General features: G+C 35.1%; 1 protein-coding gene across 3 annotated transcripts in view; it reads left to right on the top strand.

Moving 5' to 3' along the window:
• Positions 1 to 14,225, top strand: part of JAK2 (Janus kinase 2) — a 96,333-nt gene extending 82,108 nt beyond the window's left edge. For 2 of the 3 annotated variants that reach the window (XM_065744165.1, XM_065744166.1), the window contains 6 exons: positions 497 to 686; positions 1,535 to 1,659; positions 6,488 to 6,660; positions 8,186 to 8,303; positions 10,125 to 10,238; positions 12,334 to 14,225. In XM_065744165.1, coding sequence (XP_065600237.1) covers positions 497 to 686; positions 1,535 to 1,659; positions 6,488 to 6,660; positions 8,186 to 8,303; positions 10,125 to 10,238; positions 12,334 to 12,441 — 828 coding nt within the window. In that variant the 3' untranslated portion in view covers positions 12,442 to 14,225. Of the gene's footprint in view, positions 1 to 496; positions 687 to 1,534; positions 1,660 to 6,487; positions 6,661 to 8,185; positions 8,304 to 10,124; positions 10,239 to 12,333 lie in introns of those variants that run through there. The other variant, XM_065744167.1, reaches the window with a different exon arrangement.
• The last annotated feature ends 2,496 nt before the right edge of the window (positions 14,226 to 16,721 follow it).

The raw sequence follows: 16,721 nt of genomic DNA, 5'->3' as shown, positions 1-16,721 counted from the left end.
AGAAGAAGGAAGTAGAACAGGGAATTGAAGAAAAGCTACTGAAAAACAGAAGTGTAGGTGTTTTTATTCTGTTGTTTCTTTTTGTTTGTTTGTTTGTTTTTTTAACAAATGCAGGAAAAGAGGTATCCCAGAAGACATTATGAGAGTATAAGTAGAAAACTGTGAAGAAAGGGGAGAAAATGAATGGATGCCACATTCTTTTCCTTGCCCTCCTTTTTTCCAGTGCTGTTCACCTCCTTTCATAAAATGTGTTTCTCACAGACAGTTGCTGTTGTACTGTTACTGTGATCCTTCACTGTCAGCTTCTTTCAGGAGGTTTTGTGGTATTTCACTGAAATAATTATTACATAAATAATAGCATAATAAATGTTATGTAAAACTTATTACATCCCTTTAATGTTATACTACACTGAGCACTGATATATTTATAAACATTAGGAAATAGAGGATAGTGTGGACTAATTTTTTAATTCAAGTATTTCTGTTTATGATCTAGGGAAACTTTGGCAGTGTTGAGATGTGCCGGTATGACCCTCTACAGGATAATACTGGGGAGGTGGTGGCTGTGAAAAAGCTGCAACATAGCACAGAAGAGCACCTTAGGGACTTTGAAAGAGAAATTGAAATACTTAAATCTCTGCAGCATGATAACATTGTTAAATACAAAGGAGTGTGCTACAGTGCAGGTATGTGCTGTGTTGAATATAGCTTAAGTTGCATTACTAAGCATGTATACTGCAAGAAATTCAAAGAAGTCTTTACAAAAGCTGTTGCCTAGTGACTTTTCCAAAGGCAGCAAAGTATATACAATTCACTGTAGGATAAATCTTCTTCATTCAGTCAGCTCATGACATAATTTGTTTGATTTTTAAAGAACAGGCTGTTTTGACTTGTTACCCAGTTGCTTTATCTTAAAGTAATGAATTTGGGGTTAAGTAGGAAGGTGTAGGCTTTTTTGTTTTTGTTATTTTTTTTCCTTTAATGCAGTGTCTAGAGTGGATAATATCACATATTGTACAACTATATAATAAATGACTAAGAAGGAGAAAGTTTCAGAAACATATGTATTGAGTGAATTGCTGATGTTGAAATGGAGTGAAAAAACACGTTTTGTGTGAGGCCTGTTTGTTTGAAAGAAAATTGTTCAAAATCAGTCAAATTTTGAAGATTGTAAAGATTGTAAAATTGCTAACCAGTTGATGTCAGTTTTCATTCTGAGTTTTGTCTCAACCAAGAGGACGAGTTGTGTAAACATAGGCGTACATGTATTGCACTTCTGCTTTACTTTTAGTAATAGTAGTACTTATGAGATGGTGTATATTAAGCATATACACACTTAAGCATATTTTATGTTTAAATAAATGGCATTTCTGTAACAAATGCAGATAAAAGATGAAAAATTGCATACTAATGAGTATACAATAAAATGCAATTTTGTTAGCGAGACTTTATTACTTTTATTCACTTGTAAATACCTATTTCAAACCTTTGCATTGAAAACTGACATGAAATATTTCAATTGTTTTTGTAAAAGGTCGTAGGAATCTGAGATTAATTATGGAATATCTACCGTATGGAAGTTTACGAGATTATCTACAGAAACACAAAGAGAGGTTGGACCACAAAAAACTTTTGCTATATGCATCTCAGATATGCAAGGTAGGAGAGGTTTCAGATTTTTTGACAAATCTTCATCTATCCATTTTGTACAGAAATCATTTCTTCTGATATATATGTTATAATAGTGTTAGGTGGCTACTAAAATGTAACACTAAAGAAGGTAGTAAGGTGTATTCATATATTCAAGAACTTGACAAAATTCTGAGTATCTTTGTAATCCTTAATGCAGGATGCTGAGACTGGCCTATCTACTGAATGAGGGAGAATTTTGATCATTTTTATTTCTTAAGTATACAAGCTTATTCAGAAGAATTAAAACCTCTTTTTTCTCCAATGAAATCTGGATTAAAATTTTGAGGGATTTTGTTTATTCATTCAGGCAAACTGTTAATAGCATACCATAACTGATATTTCTTATACAGACTTAGTGACTTTTAGAGATGAATATCTATAACAACATTCATATATTTGACAGATTTACTTTAAGATGTAAGTAATATTAGCTTTTTGATCTAGTGAAGGGAAAATAACTGGATTCTTTGTGAAGAGCAAGAGACTATAGATGTTCCCAAAGCTGTAACAATTCAATCTCACTAGCTGGCAATGAAAGTACTTCATAAATTCTGAAAAGGGAGACAGGTGTCTAATCTTCTCATTACTTTATGTCTTACTACCTCAGAAGGAGGTAATATGCCTGCCCTAGATTTATTCAGTTGTTGTTTGAGATATGAGAAACTATAGACACTTTGGATTTCACTGCCTGTTTATTACCTTAGGAAAAAAAAAAAAAAGATAAACAAAGAGATACACATGTACACACTCCCTTCCTGCCCTAAGACATGCAAGAAATAATTTAAATTTCCACTCCATGCTTTCGACATCACACAAGGAAATGATGGGTTACTTAATGAGTATTCTTCAGGATACATTGCTGTTACGTATTGTCACATCTAATAGTCTTGTCCCTTCTACATTCTGGGCATTTTCTGTCTATGGTGTCTGTAGTAAAAACCTGACAAGAATGAGGCAGGAGAGTTGAGTCTGTGCAAGAACTGAGATCTTCTCTAGGCATTCAGGTTTTCATCCGATGAGTAGAGCTTGATAATTCCCTTATTGAAATTGAACTATCTTTGTAAAACTTCTAGCTGCTGAACCTGGGTCATGTACTGGTAAATGGTACATGCATCTTTAGCAGCTGATCTTAGCTGCTAATATTTTAATGGAAGTAAAGTCAGGTGAATGGTCTCCAGCAGAGCCTCTTTGATGGTCAAGTTATCTGCAAAAGAGTAGGAAAGCAGAAAATGTTATCTGGTCTGTGGCAAGGGTCAGTCTTCTCACAGAGGAAGTATTGAACATGTGACAACCCATGAAAGAGTGTTCAAAAAGTCTTCTGATAGATGGGTCCAAAACTGGAAGTCCTTCTCTCAATCAAAGAAATATTATTTCTGCAACAAAATAACTATTGTCACCAGTGCTGGTAAGTCACTGTAAACAAACATCCTTCAAGTGTATGTGTGGAAAAAGACACTTGGCATGACATTCTGGTGAAAGTAAATCTTTCATAGAATAAACAAATTATTTCAATGCACAAAGGCAGTGCCCACTTGCTTTTTTTTTTACTATGGGACCATCTCAGCAGACTGTGAAGGGTCAGAAGACGTCTACCTTGTTTTCGCTTCCAGAAGAAGTTGTGAAAGCATTTGCAAACCTTTAAGCTTTATGGAGAGCCTGGTGGCTCTGGATCCTGACCTATGAGACAGATATCTAATAGGATTGAAAGGTGGATTTTACAGGCAGTGCAAGTATGGCAGGAAAAGCTGGGAAGGATTTAATGCCAGAAGGTACAAAGAAAAATGTGTGTATATACCTATGTGTTGAGCACATGTGCACACATGAGAGAAGCATTGAAATATTGCAGGTATGCAGGGTGGTGATATAAAACCAAAACAACGGATGGAATGGCTTCTTCCTAAGTACTAAGCACCAGCTAGGAGGAAGGAAGCTAGAATCTGCATTTTGCAGATAATGATGTGAGAAAACTTCTGCTTTTGTGTGATCAAGCATGAGCATACACAGTCAGAATGTGGGAAGTTCACATAGACTGTAGAATGACTTTAGTTGAAAGGGACCTCAGAGGTAATTTAGTTCCAATTCCCCTGCAGGGTTGCAGTCACTGAGTCAAACCACTAGATCAGGCTGCCCAAGGCCCCATCCATCCTAGCCTTGGAACACCTTTAGAGATGGGCCATCCACAGCTTCTCTGGGCAGACTTGCCAACACTTCACTACCCTCTCAGTGAAAAATTTCCTTCACGTCTAATCTAAATCTCTTTTAGTTCAGAATTGTTCCCCTATGTCCTACTACTATCTACCCATGTGAAAAGATTATTTCCCTCCTGCTTACAAGCTCCCTTTAAGTACTGAAAGGCCATGTGCAGGACATGTGCTTGAAGAAGTATCTATTGTTGACTTTTAAGGGAAACAAAGCCTAAGAATTAGTGTATTTTGCCCTGCATTACTGTTACTGTGCTACTTGTAAAGGAGAGGTTATTTTGGTTGCACTTTGTATTTCTTTTGTATTATTCTGCTTCAAGACTGCTTGATTTTTCCTTACAGGAGCTAATGCTTAGTTTCACTCTGGATAAAATCTGAATGGACTAGTGCTCTGTGCTTAGTTTGGAATCTTATTTTAAGAAATAAGTATTTTCATAGCTGACTATTTAAATCTGACAAAAACACTCAATTATGATTTATCACTCAATATTATGTACTCATTTATTTTTAATACAACTAAAATGAGATGCAAATACTTTTCTTTTAGCTTATCACTTTTTCCCCTTCCCTTTTCTGTTTCTCTTATGGTGTTTGTTCTTTCAGCATCTGAAGTCTCTTCTGTCTTGTACATTTGTTACTAGTTTGTTGTTTTTTTGTTTGTTTTGCTTGTTAGTTTTTTAGCAGAAAATCTTTTTCTTTTTGCCACTTTCTTACCTCAAATATAGGAAAGAGAAATGAAGATGTTACCATACTAAAAGGTTAAGATAAATGTTCTGCTTGCAGTATATTTAATTCCTTATTGGGAACTGGGATAAGCATCCTGACTTGTGAAAAGCAGCATTTTCAGGGATGGCATTTGCTAATTGTCACATTTTTGTAGATGCAAATCAGTGCAGCTATAATCTGTTGTAGCTCATGTCACTAGTGCTTCTCTTCTGGTGGCAAGCAATAGAATTCTACAGTGAAATTAAAAAATAAAAATAAAACAGCAAAGGAACAGCAAATAATAAATGAGATTCTCAATGCTTCTCTGATTTTGAGGAGGATTTTTTTTTCCCTCTTCTGGCACTATATTTTCTTAATTCTTGCTGGTAAGAGGCTAGGAATAAATTTGATTTTCCATCTCATAACAAAGTATTTAATGCATCCTTGCTGTAGGGCCCCGTAGCTAGGATTTGAATAGTAAAGGTGAAAACATTTGAACAGTTGTCATGGTTTTATGATGCCAAAAATCATAAAACCATGACAATAGTGTCATTGAACTGGACTGCATTATCATGATGCCAGAGGACTATGATTTCCACTCAAAATTTGCATGATTTCAAGCAAATATGTCTCTAAGGCTGGAAGATGGCTGTTGTAACAGGAAAGTCACTAGTATCAGAGAAGCTTAAGGAAACTAATGTTTTCAGGACAGCATTTAATACTAATGAAAAGGTGTAGTATTTCCATAATTGAATGTATACGAAAACCATGAGTTTGTCTTTTGAAAGAGAGATCTGTTATCTTTCAAGACAGCAACTGATAATCAGTTTATGGGGAAGATTTCAGTTTTAAACAGTTTTGAAGTGGAATGTTCTGAATATACAGTGTTGCCATCTAATGGTACAGGAAGGTAGCAAGAGATTGAGAGGAAGGTTGGGCTTCCTACTTAACACTTTTTCAGAGGTTTCTCACTTAAGAGGGAGAAAGAACAATCTTTTGGCATTAAAAAGATAATGTTAACGCCCCCAGATGTTTGAATTTAGCAATCTAGAGCATTAATTATTGCTTTTTTCCATTGTGTTGCAGTTGTACTTTCTTACAAAACTGTGAAACTGACGGCCTGCTTTGTGTTTTCTTTCACATATGAGAATCAAGGTTCAATTAGTATCATGTTGTCAACTTGTGATCACCATTTATTGCTGTGTACACAAGATTTATTTTTAATACCTTAGCTTGATTTTTCTCTTCACATAGTCGCTTCTGCATTCAAATAGCAAAAACAGTATGTATCATAAGAAGGGATCAACAGCAGCAAAATACGACTGCATCAGATCATCATTTCCATGGTTTTCCAATACACAAGATACAATAAAAGGAGATCTGTGATAGGGAATAATGATCAATACAAAGGACAAAGATGATGTACAAATATGAGTACAGCCAGGGCATAGCTGTCAGATTCAAGGACGTATAAGATAAGGTTTGATAAAGCAATTAGGAAAGCAGATGTGAAAGATGTATAGAAAGAAGGTTAATTCAAAAAGGTAATGAAAGGACAAGCTTCTCATCTGCACTGCATTGTGTAGCTTGGCCCAGACTTTATTTTTGCTTAGTACTGGCAAACTGTGCTTGGATATGGAAAGGGGTTGTAACAGACATCTAACTACAGAATCATAGAACAGAGAAAGGCAGAGAAAGGTTCATTGTTTAGCTATCTTCAGTAAAGGAGAGTTTCTGCATTCGGGAAGATTTTCTTTATAGAGAAAGCAAATATTCAAGTACTCTGATTTTGGTACAGTCTGTTTGGTTTTAACTTTGAGCTTAATTCACTCCTTTAGAGATAGTGCAGTAATTTTTTTTTCTATTGTATTTGTGAACCTTATGTTTAGGGCATGGAGTATCTGGGTACAAAAAGATATGTTCACCGGGATTTAGCAACGAGAAATATCTTAGTTGAAAATGAGAACAGAGTTAAAATTGGAGATTTTGGATTGACTAAAGTCTTGCCACAGGATAAGGAGTACTACAAAGTGAAAGAACCTGGTGAAAGCCCTATATTTTGGTAAGTCTTCTATTGATACATGAAGTCTTGACATGTTTTCTGCTTTGTGGTTTCAGACAATCGTTTAGCATACTGTGGAATTATGAAATGCAATTTCCAAGTCCGTTTTTAAAGCACTGTGGAAGTCACATGTGTGATACTTACTTTTGCAAAACAGCATTGAGAATTCCTACTTTTATGCACATTTTCACTGAAAAAAGAACCCTGAAAATTTTGTATTTAATTAATTAAATAATGCCACAGAGAATGTATTCAGAAATGAAAGAAATGTAACAAAGCCCACTTCCCAGTAAGCTTCTGAAGTTTTGGACCCTTTAAACACACACACACACATATATATATATATCTTCTAGCTGAGATTATTTGGGTGAACCATCTGTTGGCCAAGTGGAGTTAAATTGCACAGGCCAACTAGCAAGGATAAAGTATGAGATAGAATGTTAAGGTAAATGTACCATGGAGGCACATCCTGTAGGAGTGGGCTGTTCCAGCTTGGGTCCCCACAGGTAACAGCTTCTCCAGCCCTCCTGCCCCCACCATGGCTTCCTCCCTATAGGCTGAAGCAATGGCCTGGTGCTGCTTCTTCAGTAGGTCTGCATGACTGCAGCCTTCTTTAGTCACATTCACTGCTACTCTGTGGGCTCTTCCATGGCTGCATGTGGATATCTGCTCTGCACGGTGCATATGGGCTGCAGAGAAACTGTGCTCCATTGTGGGCCTCTCCTGAGCTGCCTGGAACTTCTGCTCCACACCTGGAGCACCTGCCATCCTTCTGCACTTACTCTGGGTTCTGCAAGGCTGCTTCTCTCACTTTTTTTTTCCCACTCTCCTCACCCAGCTGCTGTTGTGCAGCAGTTTTTCCAGTGAACTTACTCTCCCAGAAGCACATTCAGCATTGCTTATAGCTCAGCTCTAGCAGTGATAGGTCCCTGTTGGAGCATTTGATGTTGGCTCTGATCTGCCATGGGGCAGCTGCTGGGCCCTGCTCACAGAGGACCTCTGCAGCCTCTTGCTACCAAAAACTTGTCAGGTAAATGTAAAACAACTGTGTTTGGAATGTGTACTTCTGTGTATTCATAATGCCATTTCATACTTGTGATTTTAGTGTATACAGTTGCCATAGGAGATACATCTTAAAACGTAAGACTTAAGGAGTAAATAAAATAATGTAAAATAGCTTTAACAGTACATGTTGTTGATTAGATAAAATTAAGCCCAAAAATGCATCGGAGGGAGTTTGAAGCTTAGTGAAAGTGATGGAAAGATACTTACTGGTTATATATGTCTTTATTTCCAGTCCTTATGTCAAAATCTTGTTTACCCTCACTAGATGCAGGAAAAAGTATCAGTATTTCAGTACCTATTAATTACTATTAACAGTATCCTTGTTCACTTTTACTAGTGAAGGTAATGCCCTTGAACAAAAGGTACTTTACTCATGAAAAAAGAATCCCATTCAATGAAGTATCTTAAAAACTGAGAAGGTGCAAATGATACAGAATAATATTTTGAACATGTATTGCAGGTATGCTCCAGAGTCTCTGACAGAGAGCAAATTTTCTGTGGCCTCAGATGTATGGAGTTTTGGTGTAGTCTTGTATGAACTCTTCACTTACATTGAAAAGAGCAAAAGCCCACCAGCTGTAAGTATTTAATTATTTTTTTACCAGAAATTTTTATGTTTAAAAAAAAAGTATGGATTTTTCCCGTATCTTAGATAGGTTGATATTTACTGAACCTTTTCTGAAGCATATCTTGGTGTTCAAGGCAGCATCCAATTGGAATGAGCAGCATGCTGAGAAGCATTAGCATCAAGGTGTAAGAAGCAAAGGCTATCTGGAAAATAGTCTGTGCAGCTTTAATCTATTTGAAAAAGATTTGAAAGCATCTAATTAAAGACATGTTTTCCTCATCCTTTATAGAGAGATCCAAGATGCAACTGTTTCATTGTAATATTAAAAGTATATTTAATATCACTCCAATTCTAAGGCCAAGCCAAGAAAGTACTTAAACATTAAGTTGATTTAAATGAGGTAACTCTCAAAGTTACTTTGTTAACTTAGCAAAACCCAAGCTGATTAACACCGGAAAGAAAGGGATTTTTTCTTTTTTTTTTTTGCAGACAGGTGACAAGTGTCTTTAAAAACACACACTAAATGAAGGAAAATAGTACTTGTTTACTGCAGAACAGTTCTCCAGTTGGAAATGAAGTTTGTAACGTTACTTTTACCTAGAATTGCTCTGCAGTCATTAAAGAGGAGGGGTGATTAGAATGTTTACTAGAGCTGCCCTCATTGTTCACCAGTATTTCAGCAAATGTAGTCCTAGGAGGTAAACAGTGATTGTAATCAGTATGTACTTGACCTCTTCATCAACATCAATAGAACTCTTGGTAATTTCATACAATTACAAAAGCTTTCAAGGAATCACAGAACCACTGAATCATAGGGATGGTCTGGAAATCACCTTGTTTAACCTCCTTGCTAAAGCATAATCCCCAGAGTGGATTACACAGGAAGGCAACCTGGTGGCCTCTCACTTCTTCTAGTGAAGGAGACTTCACAAGGTCTCTGGGCAGCCTGTTCTATCACTCTCACAGTTTTTCTCATGTTCAGTTTGTGCTTCTTGTCCTATCACTGGGCATCACTGAAAAGAGCCTGGCCTCATCCAATTAACTCCCTCCTATTAAATACTTAAAAGCATTGATAAGATTCTCCCTCAGTCTTCTATTAACAATCTTCTATTAATTATCCTTAACGGACCTAGTTCTATCAGCCTTTTCATATTAAGCATCATTAAAGAAATGTAAGGAGCATTAGAAGAAAAACAATTCCTTTACATTGTGCTTAGAAATCATTTTCAGTTAGTATTTTCTCATTTATTTTGGGTCTCTGGCAATCTGAGAGAATTTTGTCTTTCAGGATTATGTTGATTTTTAGCAAGCAAGACTTTACTGTAGCTGACTTTATGTTACTGTTTTTGCATCTGAGTACTAATTAATTTGGTTCATTTTTATGCATTTCATAATGTTATATATAACAACATTTTTATGTATAACATGTTGTTATTATTTGCTTCTTGCTTGGCAGGGATTTTTGAAAGTATACAGATTTTAACATTTCAGGGATTTCTTTAGAATTATTTCTTAGAAATTAGCAGTAAGGTTTGATCTTTTAGAAGTGGCTAATCATCTGATTATGGTCAGTATTTTAAAAGAAGACTTTAACTTATAATTTTAAATTGTAGATCTATAATTCTAATTGTCCCCCACTAACACCAAATGGATGGTGATTATTGATATTTTATTAGAAATTGTCATTTATAGTTTTCTTTGCTATATAGTATGCTATTTATGGAATTCCTAAGGTCTGTCTTACAAAGAGTTTTCCCCTGGTAATGATTTTGCAGCATCTTTTTTTTTTTCCCCTTCAAATCTTATTTATATAGTTGGCCTTCTGTTTCAGGAATTCATGCGGATGATTGGCAATGATAAACAAGGGCAGATGATTGTATTTCATTTGATAGAGCTTTTGAAGAACAATGGGCGACTGCCAAGGCCAGATGGATGCCCTGATGAGGTGAAGTATTATTATTGCAATATATTAACTATAGTCTGAAATGTGCTCAGTAAGGGTGAGTATACAGTAAATGCAAACCTCATGTTTTCTTCTGCATGAATTTGCTGAAGAAATTTATACAGCCTGAATGGTTGTGCTATTATTTTATCAGTTACATGATGGGTATAACCACTTTTGTTTTCATTATACTTCAGATTATGCTCACTCAGGAGCCTAAAATATAGTATTTCTGAATATGTGAAATAGGATTATTATGACTATCGCAATGAAGCACTTAGGTTTCTATTTTAAAATGTGTATTTATCAAGACAGTGAAGTTTAGTGTTTGGAATTTGTTCCATAGAGGTCTCATATAAACATTCTTGCTCAAAATTGTGTACCATAAATTTTCTGATTTGTTTAATGTTTAGCAGAGAAACCTTAGTATCTACCTAGCATTCAACTAATCATATTTAATTCCAAGACTTACCTTATCTTTATTATTTCCCTCTCTTGCTTTTCCTTTCTCAAGCATAGGAATACTTATGTATGTTTATCATGTGTATTATTAATCATCAAGCATTCTTGTACAGGAGCTACGTGCTGATGGTGCATACTGAGAAGTGAATGAATTGGATTTTGTGTTCGTGGCCTTTGTATTTGTGCTTTTTGTAGATCTAGTATATGCCTCTGGAACAATCTTGAGAGTGTATGTTAATACAGGATTTTAAATTTGCCTACACTCCAGGTGTTTTTAAAATATGTCCTTATTATTTCTAAACGTTTTACTTCGCTGTTCTTTTGGGGAGGGTGCTCTTCAGCTTGAGCCAAATTGATAGGGCTGGGTTAAGTAAGTCAGTAAGGAAAGAATGTAACTAAAATAGATATGCTTTTTTTTGTGTGTAACTTCTAGTCCAGATAGATTCTTTTATCTGTCCATGATTGGACACATTTGGCAATAATTCCCTCAAAATCTGAGGACAGGAATAATCAAGGTCAAGAGGTTTAGCGGAGAATGAAAAGGATGATACAGATGGGGCAGGGAAACCATTGGACATGTACAGGAGTACAGCAACTGTTGAATCACAAAAGTTTGAATTTTCATAGATAATTTGAATGTCCTGTAAATATGATAGTACTAAGTATGTTTTCTTTAAATTTTAAGTGCAATGGTTCCATTGGCTGATGGTTCTTCATCTAACAAAGCAAGATGGCAGCACCTCTCTTCTGTTAGAAACTATACTCTTCCTGTTTTGATCCTAAAAGGCCACAGATGTTAAAGCCTTCCGGGTGTTTGTAGCTTACAGGCTGCTTTAGGCTCAAGTCAATGCAAGAATTTCAGATTTGCTGAAACATGAAGAACAGAAAGCTTTGTTTGTCTTGGGAGCTTTGCAGATAGCTATTAAGCAAAACTTGAGAAATTTTTGGAAGTATGAGAAGTTGATTACAATCTGTTACAAACTAGTGAGAAGAATACAGATGAAGAGAGTGCCATAGAACTACTGTTCTGTAATCAGGTGTCAGGTGCTCGTCTGAGGGAAGAAGTGTGGTTAAATGCCTTCTATAGTGCATGTATTTTAAAAAAATAATTTTGATATACTTTTAATATAATTAGGTTCAGTTTGCATTTGTGTCATCTGTCTGATTAGATATGAAGAATGATGAATAATTTAACATAAGAGTTGGAAGAAAAGTATGTTAAACTTGCAGGGAAGCTTAATCTGGAATTACTGTCTCTGTAAATCTTTACTGGTCAGATTCATAAAGCTTTGTTTAAATTCTGTTGTTGTGAGCATTTTTTCAGCTTTCAGAAAAATAAGGGCCAGCAAGAAAGTAAATACTTAGCAACATAATCTAAGTTTTCTTACAGGCTTTGAAAATTAGTTCAGTCACATTCCATGCAAACTAAAAGAAAGAAAATCTCCTTAAAGGCTTTTTGCTGTCCTTAAGCAAGGAAATTGATGGCTATTACTAAAATCTTGCTATACTGTTGTGCCAGTGTTGCTGTTGTTGGAAGAATACAGATAAATTGGATGGTCTTTGGACCGGTTCAAGGTAACTCAACTGTCTGTAATATCTATTTACATAATGTTTATTTTCTTTGTTTCTCCTCTAGATTTATGCTATCATGAAAGAGTGCTGGAACAATAATGTTACCCAGCGGCCCACCTTTAGGGATCTTGCTCAGCGAGTGGATCAAATAAGGGACAATATGGGTGGATGAGGAAGCTATCCCTACTTAAGAGGATGTATTAGAATGCAGAACAAGATGTACTTGGTCTGCTGTGTATATTTGACATATGTGCACATGTGCATCTATCCTTGCTGGGAGTAAATTCTGCGTGGCAAATATCTTAAATGTATCTGCAAACTGAGGAATCCTGCTGGTTTTCTTTATCAGGATATATTTGTTACTATGAGAACATGTTGAAATTCTCAATAGGGAAAGAAAATATTTTTTTAATGAAATAATATAATATATGGTCAGTCTACAATACCATTATTCGCCTTACTTGGCAATGCAAAAAAAAAAAAAGTGACTAAATATGGTGAAATTAAGAATAATAAGACAGTGTATTTCCTTGTTGAAATGGAGATGAACAGAAAAGATATATAGTCTTTTCACTCTGAGTATATAGTGAGTGACTGGGCACCCTGTGTTGTGTGTTGCACAAGGGCTTGGTTTTGTTAACATGCTTTTATAACTTTTCATTGTTGTTGCAAAAGTGGCTTTTCTGTGTAACAAAACAGAATTGGTTGTGAAATCCAGCAACTTTTAATGTGCCTGTCTAAATCAGTGATCAGTCAGATCAGAAATATATGCAAAGAAACATAGGCCATGTGATGTACTGTATGTACTTTTGGGAAAAGGAAAAGGAAACAAATTGCAATTTGAACAGCCAGATAACTTGCATGAAAGTTGTAACTTAAAGTGAAAAAGAAAACATGTTAAGTTTTTTCTTATTCTTCTTTTCCCACAAGAATTAAATTCCTTTTAAATGTTTGACAATACAATGATAGCAAGGAGAATTGAAGACATTTCGTATAAGAATGTCTTCAGGTTTTTTTTTTTTTTGAACGTGAAAATGCCAAACATACTACTTTTGAATGTTGTTCTTTTATCCTTTCCATCTTTGTATTTTTATGTTGTTCTCAGTGTACCTATGAATTGGAAACTTCCTAATAACAGAATTAAAAATACAGAAAATTCCCTTCAATTCCTTACTTTATGATCATGATCTTGTATCTTCCTTCTAGTACCCTAAAAAGGTTTATGGCTCAGTGTATGATATGGCCAGTCATAACCTCATTGAGTCAGCATTAGGTCAACTCATTAAAAAAATCTTTTCCTGTTGTAAGACATAGCCTATGACCATTTGGAAGGAGGGAAGTGTAAGTGCAGTTGTTTCACATTTAGCTAGAGGCAAGAACATGATCCCAGTTACTGAGAACTGGAAGGAGGTCAAATTTACCTGAACCAATTACTATGTGTAATTCCACTTCTGAAGTAAGTATAACAAAGGACATGGACAAGACAACTGGTTTTGCCTCCAAGCATAAAACTTGGGAATAATCTTGTATCTTAAAGCAGTAAATGTTTCAGATTTTGTTTATTTGAATTCAAATATTTGATTATTTTTACATATTCCTAGATATTGTTGGAAGAGCACAATGCTTGTTCTTTTTGAACTTTTGAGAGAGAGTTTCAATTAAGGCTACCCAAGCTCACAAACCCTTAAAATCCATACAGGTATTTAATGTGGAGTGTTCATTTTTTTTAATTTGTGGCAGTGAGTTTGTGGAATAGCAGGATTACTTTGCTGTGAGGCCTCGTTAAGATTTATGATTACCTATATCCATTTATTCAGAAACTTAAGTACCTTTAAATAAAAAGTATGAATTTCTTGCTCAGTGCAACACAGTTGCCAGTATAGCAATGTTTCATACCACTATGATTTTTTTCTCCCACAATCGCTCATGCAAAGTTATGATATTATAATGTGGGAGATTGCTTCCCTCCCTACTCAGCATCAGCCCTCTTTATGTCCGCTTGTGTTTAATAAAAAATTTAGTTGGGTTTTCTTCCTATGAAACTTTCACAGATAGCCTATAAACTTAATTTTGCAAGCAGTTCATAAGCTGCAAAGAACTTTAGAGTACTCTGTTCAATTTAAGATGTGTTTTCTGTTTCTGTACACTGCTTTCAAGATGACTTAGAAGTTTTATGCAAGGAATGCCTTTGCATTTGTACTCTCAGTTGTGTGTATGTGTTTTTTGCAGCAAAAGAAGATAAAGCTTTAAAGCATCGAAACAGCATTTTAGCTGGAACAACATATTCAGGAACTATGTAAAATTTGCAGTTTATGGCACTCAGTAGCTAACTGCTTTTCAATATATAGTAGACTAAACATAATTTATGTAAAAATCTCAGGGAAGTTTGTGTAATACAATGAAGAGATCTTCCAGTCTGCTATTTTTTCAAGTGAATAAAAAGTCTTTTGCTTGTTCTACTAACATATGATTGATTACATAGTCTGATTGCTTACATATAGTGTGGAACTCAAGGATACTTTTAAAGTGTTTTGTGGACTTTTTACTTTAATACTTCATAATTTTTAGAGAAAGCCATATCTTTACACTGCAGTATAAGTTCATGCTTTTGGTCAGGAGCATGTGTAGTCCATTGTAATGAGTCAGTCTGTGCAAAGGGCTTGATCATTCAGAATGAGTATTCTTTGCTGGGTGAATAGGACCAAGTAGTTCTAAGGACTCGCGATGTGTGCGATAACCTGCAGTGTCAGTGTTTAGGTTTTGGAGCAGACAGAATTATGGTTTTCTCAAAAAGCTGTAGAGGATGTAAATGCAATGATTTGTTAAATTTGCTAATGCCACGTGTAGTATTCTTTTTTCGAAAATAAGATGGAATTAAAAAAAAAGAAAACACACACAAAAACTGCATTTCAAGAACTTATCTATGGTAGATTTGTAGGATGACGTATTTTTATATAGTATTTGTATTAACAGAATCTTTTCTTTGTTCTTGAACCTTTCTTCAGTTGACATTGCATTTGTCACACTTTAGTGTAGTCAATATGCTACCCAAAATGCTGTGATTTGTTGTAGGAAAAGTGCTGTTTTATGCATACATGACTGCTGCTATGACGTAGAATTAAAATACTAACTACCGCTTTGCACTTATATTTTAAGTGAAAGGACTTTCCTGTAAGTGCAAAATGCATCTTAAAAAGAACAATCTCTGCAAACAAGTATTGTCTAATATAATATAATATTGGTTTGTTACCCTATCAGTGTAAATATGCTAAGCTTCAAAATCCATCTTCAAATATACACTGCAATCTTGCAACAGTCATGTAATAAGCCAGAGAAGGAACAGATTCTCAAGAAAGGAAATCCAAACTTTGTCAAGTCATAGTATTGATTTAAAGCTTCCATTGTTGAGATAATTATTGCTATAGATACGGATGAAACTATTAAAAAGATGTTAAATGATTTTAATTAGTTTTAGCAACCAAGTCTTTAATTGTTGTGTTTGCTTCAGATATGGCCAACTGTATTGAAATGTTTGAGAAAAGATGTTACTGCATGAAGAAATGTTACTCTTATGTAAAGAAAGCAAACTTTTCAGGAATGTATGAGCACATAAAGCTGGATAGACTCCGAGAGCAGCAGTGGAAGCACAGAAGAACAGGAGGACTGTTGGAAAAGGCTGTTGTTAAACGAAGAAGCATTCTGAAATGCACAACAATTTACAAAAAACTGATGATGTCTACTGAAAATGCCATATCATAATTGTGCTAATGTATTTCTGAACTGTGTATTGTCTGCCTTAAATCTAAAATTCTTAGAGACCTATCCTGACTGAAAAATGCAAGAATGACTATACCAAAAGAAACTGCTTAAAATTGTTCAGTGCTAGACAGCAATCTTAAATGGTGTTTGATTAATTTTTTTCCTGAATTTTGCTTTTAAAATAAGAGGTTTATAATACTTTATATTAAAGTAGAAAAGGCCCCTTTGGGGGAATGGAGGAGAAAACTCATGTTACTTGTAGTTGGACTGCAAATGTTTGGACGCATGACTTGTTGGAGAGAACATGAAGGGGGATATTTTCTAGAAAACTGTGTATTAATAAATGAAACTTAACTGTGCATTTCTTTTGAGTTTGGTTAGTAAAAAATAAAGTAACTAAACACAATGAATGGCACATGCCTGCAAAGGTTTTCTTTCATATAGTACCTAGAACTATTTTTTGGTGTCTAAGTTTCCGGTGAAGAAAACTCTGTTTTAAAGGGGTGAAATGCAGTATATACAAATCTGACTTTCCAGGAGTAGTGATATGTAGTGCTTACCCTTTTTATAAGAATCTTCTTTGTCCCAAAATAAAGGCTGACTTTGGGTGCTCCCTAAAATTAAGATTGACTTAACCAGCTTAATATGAAGTTGCTAATTTGGGGATGAAGAAGCACTTCTGTTTACTGTCAG

This window comes from Cyrtonyx montezumae, unplaced genomic scaffold (genome assembly GCF_038088225.1).
Source record: "Cyrtonyx montezumae isolate F1298 unplaced genomic scaffold, pur_monq_1.0 scaffold_30, whole genome shotgun sequence".
Lineage (NCBI taxonomy): Eukaryota > Metazoa > Chordata > Aves > Galliformes > Odontophoridae > Cyrtonyx > Cyrtonyx montezumae.
Note: the sequence above shows the minus strand (reverse complement) of the source record. Positions and strands in the feature narration are given on the sequence as shown.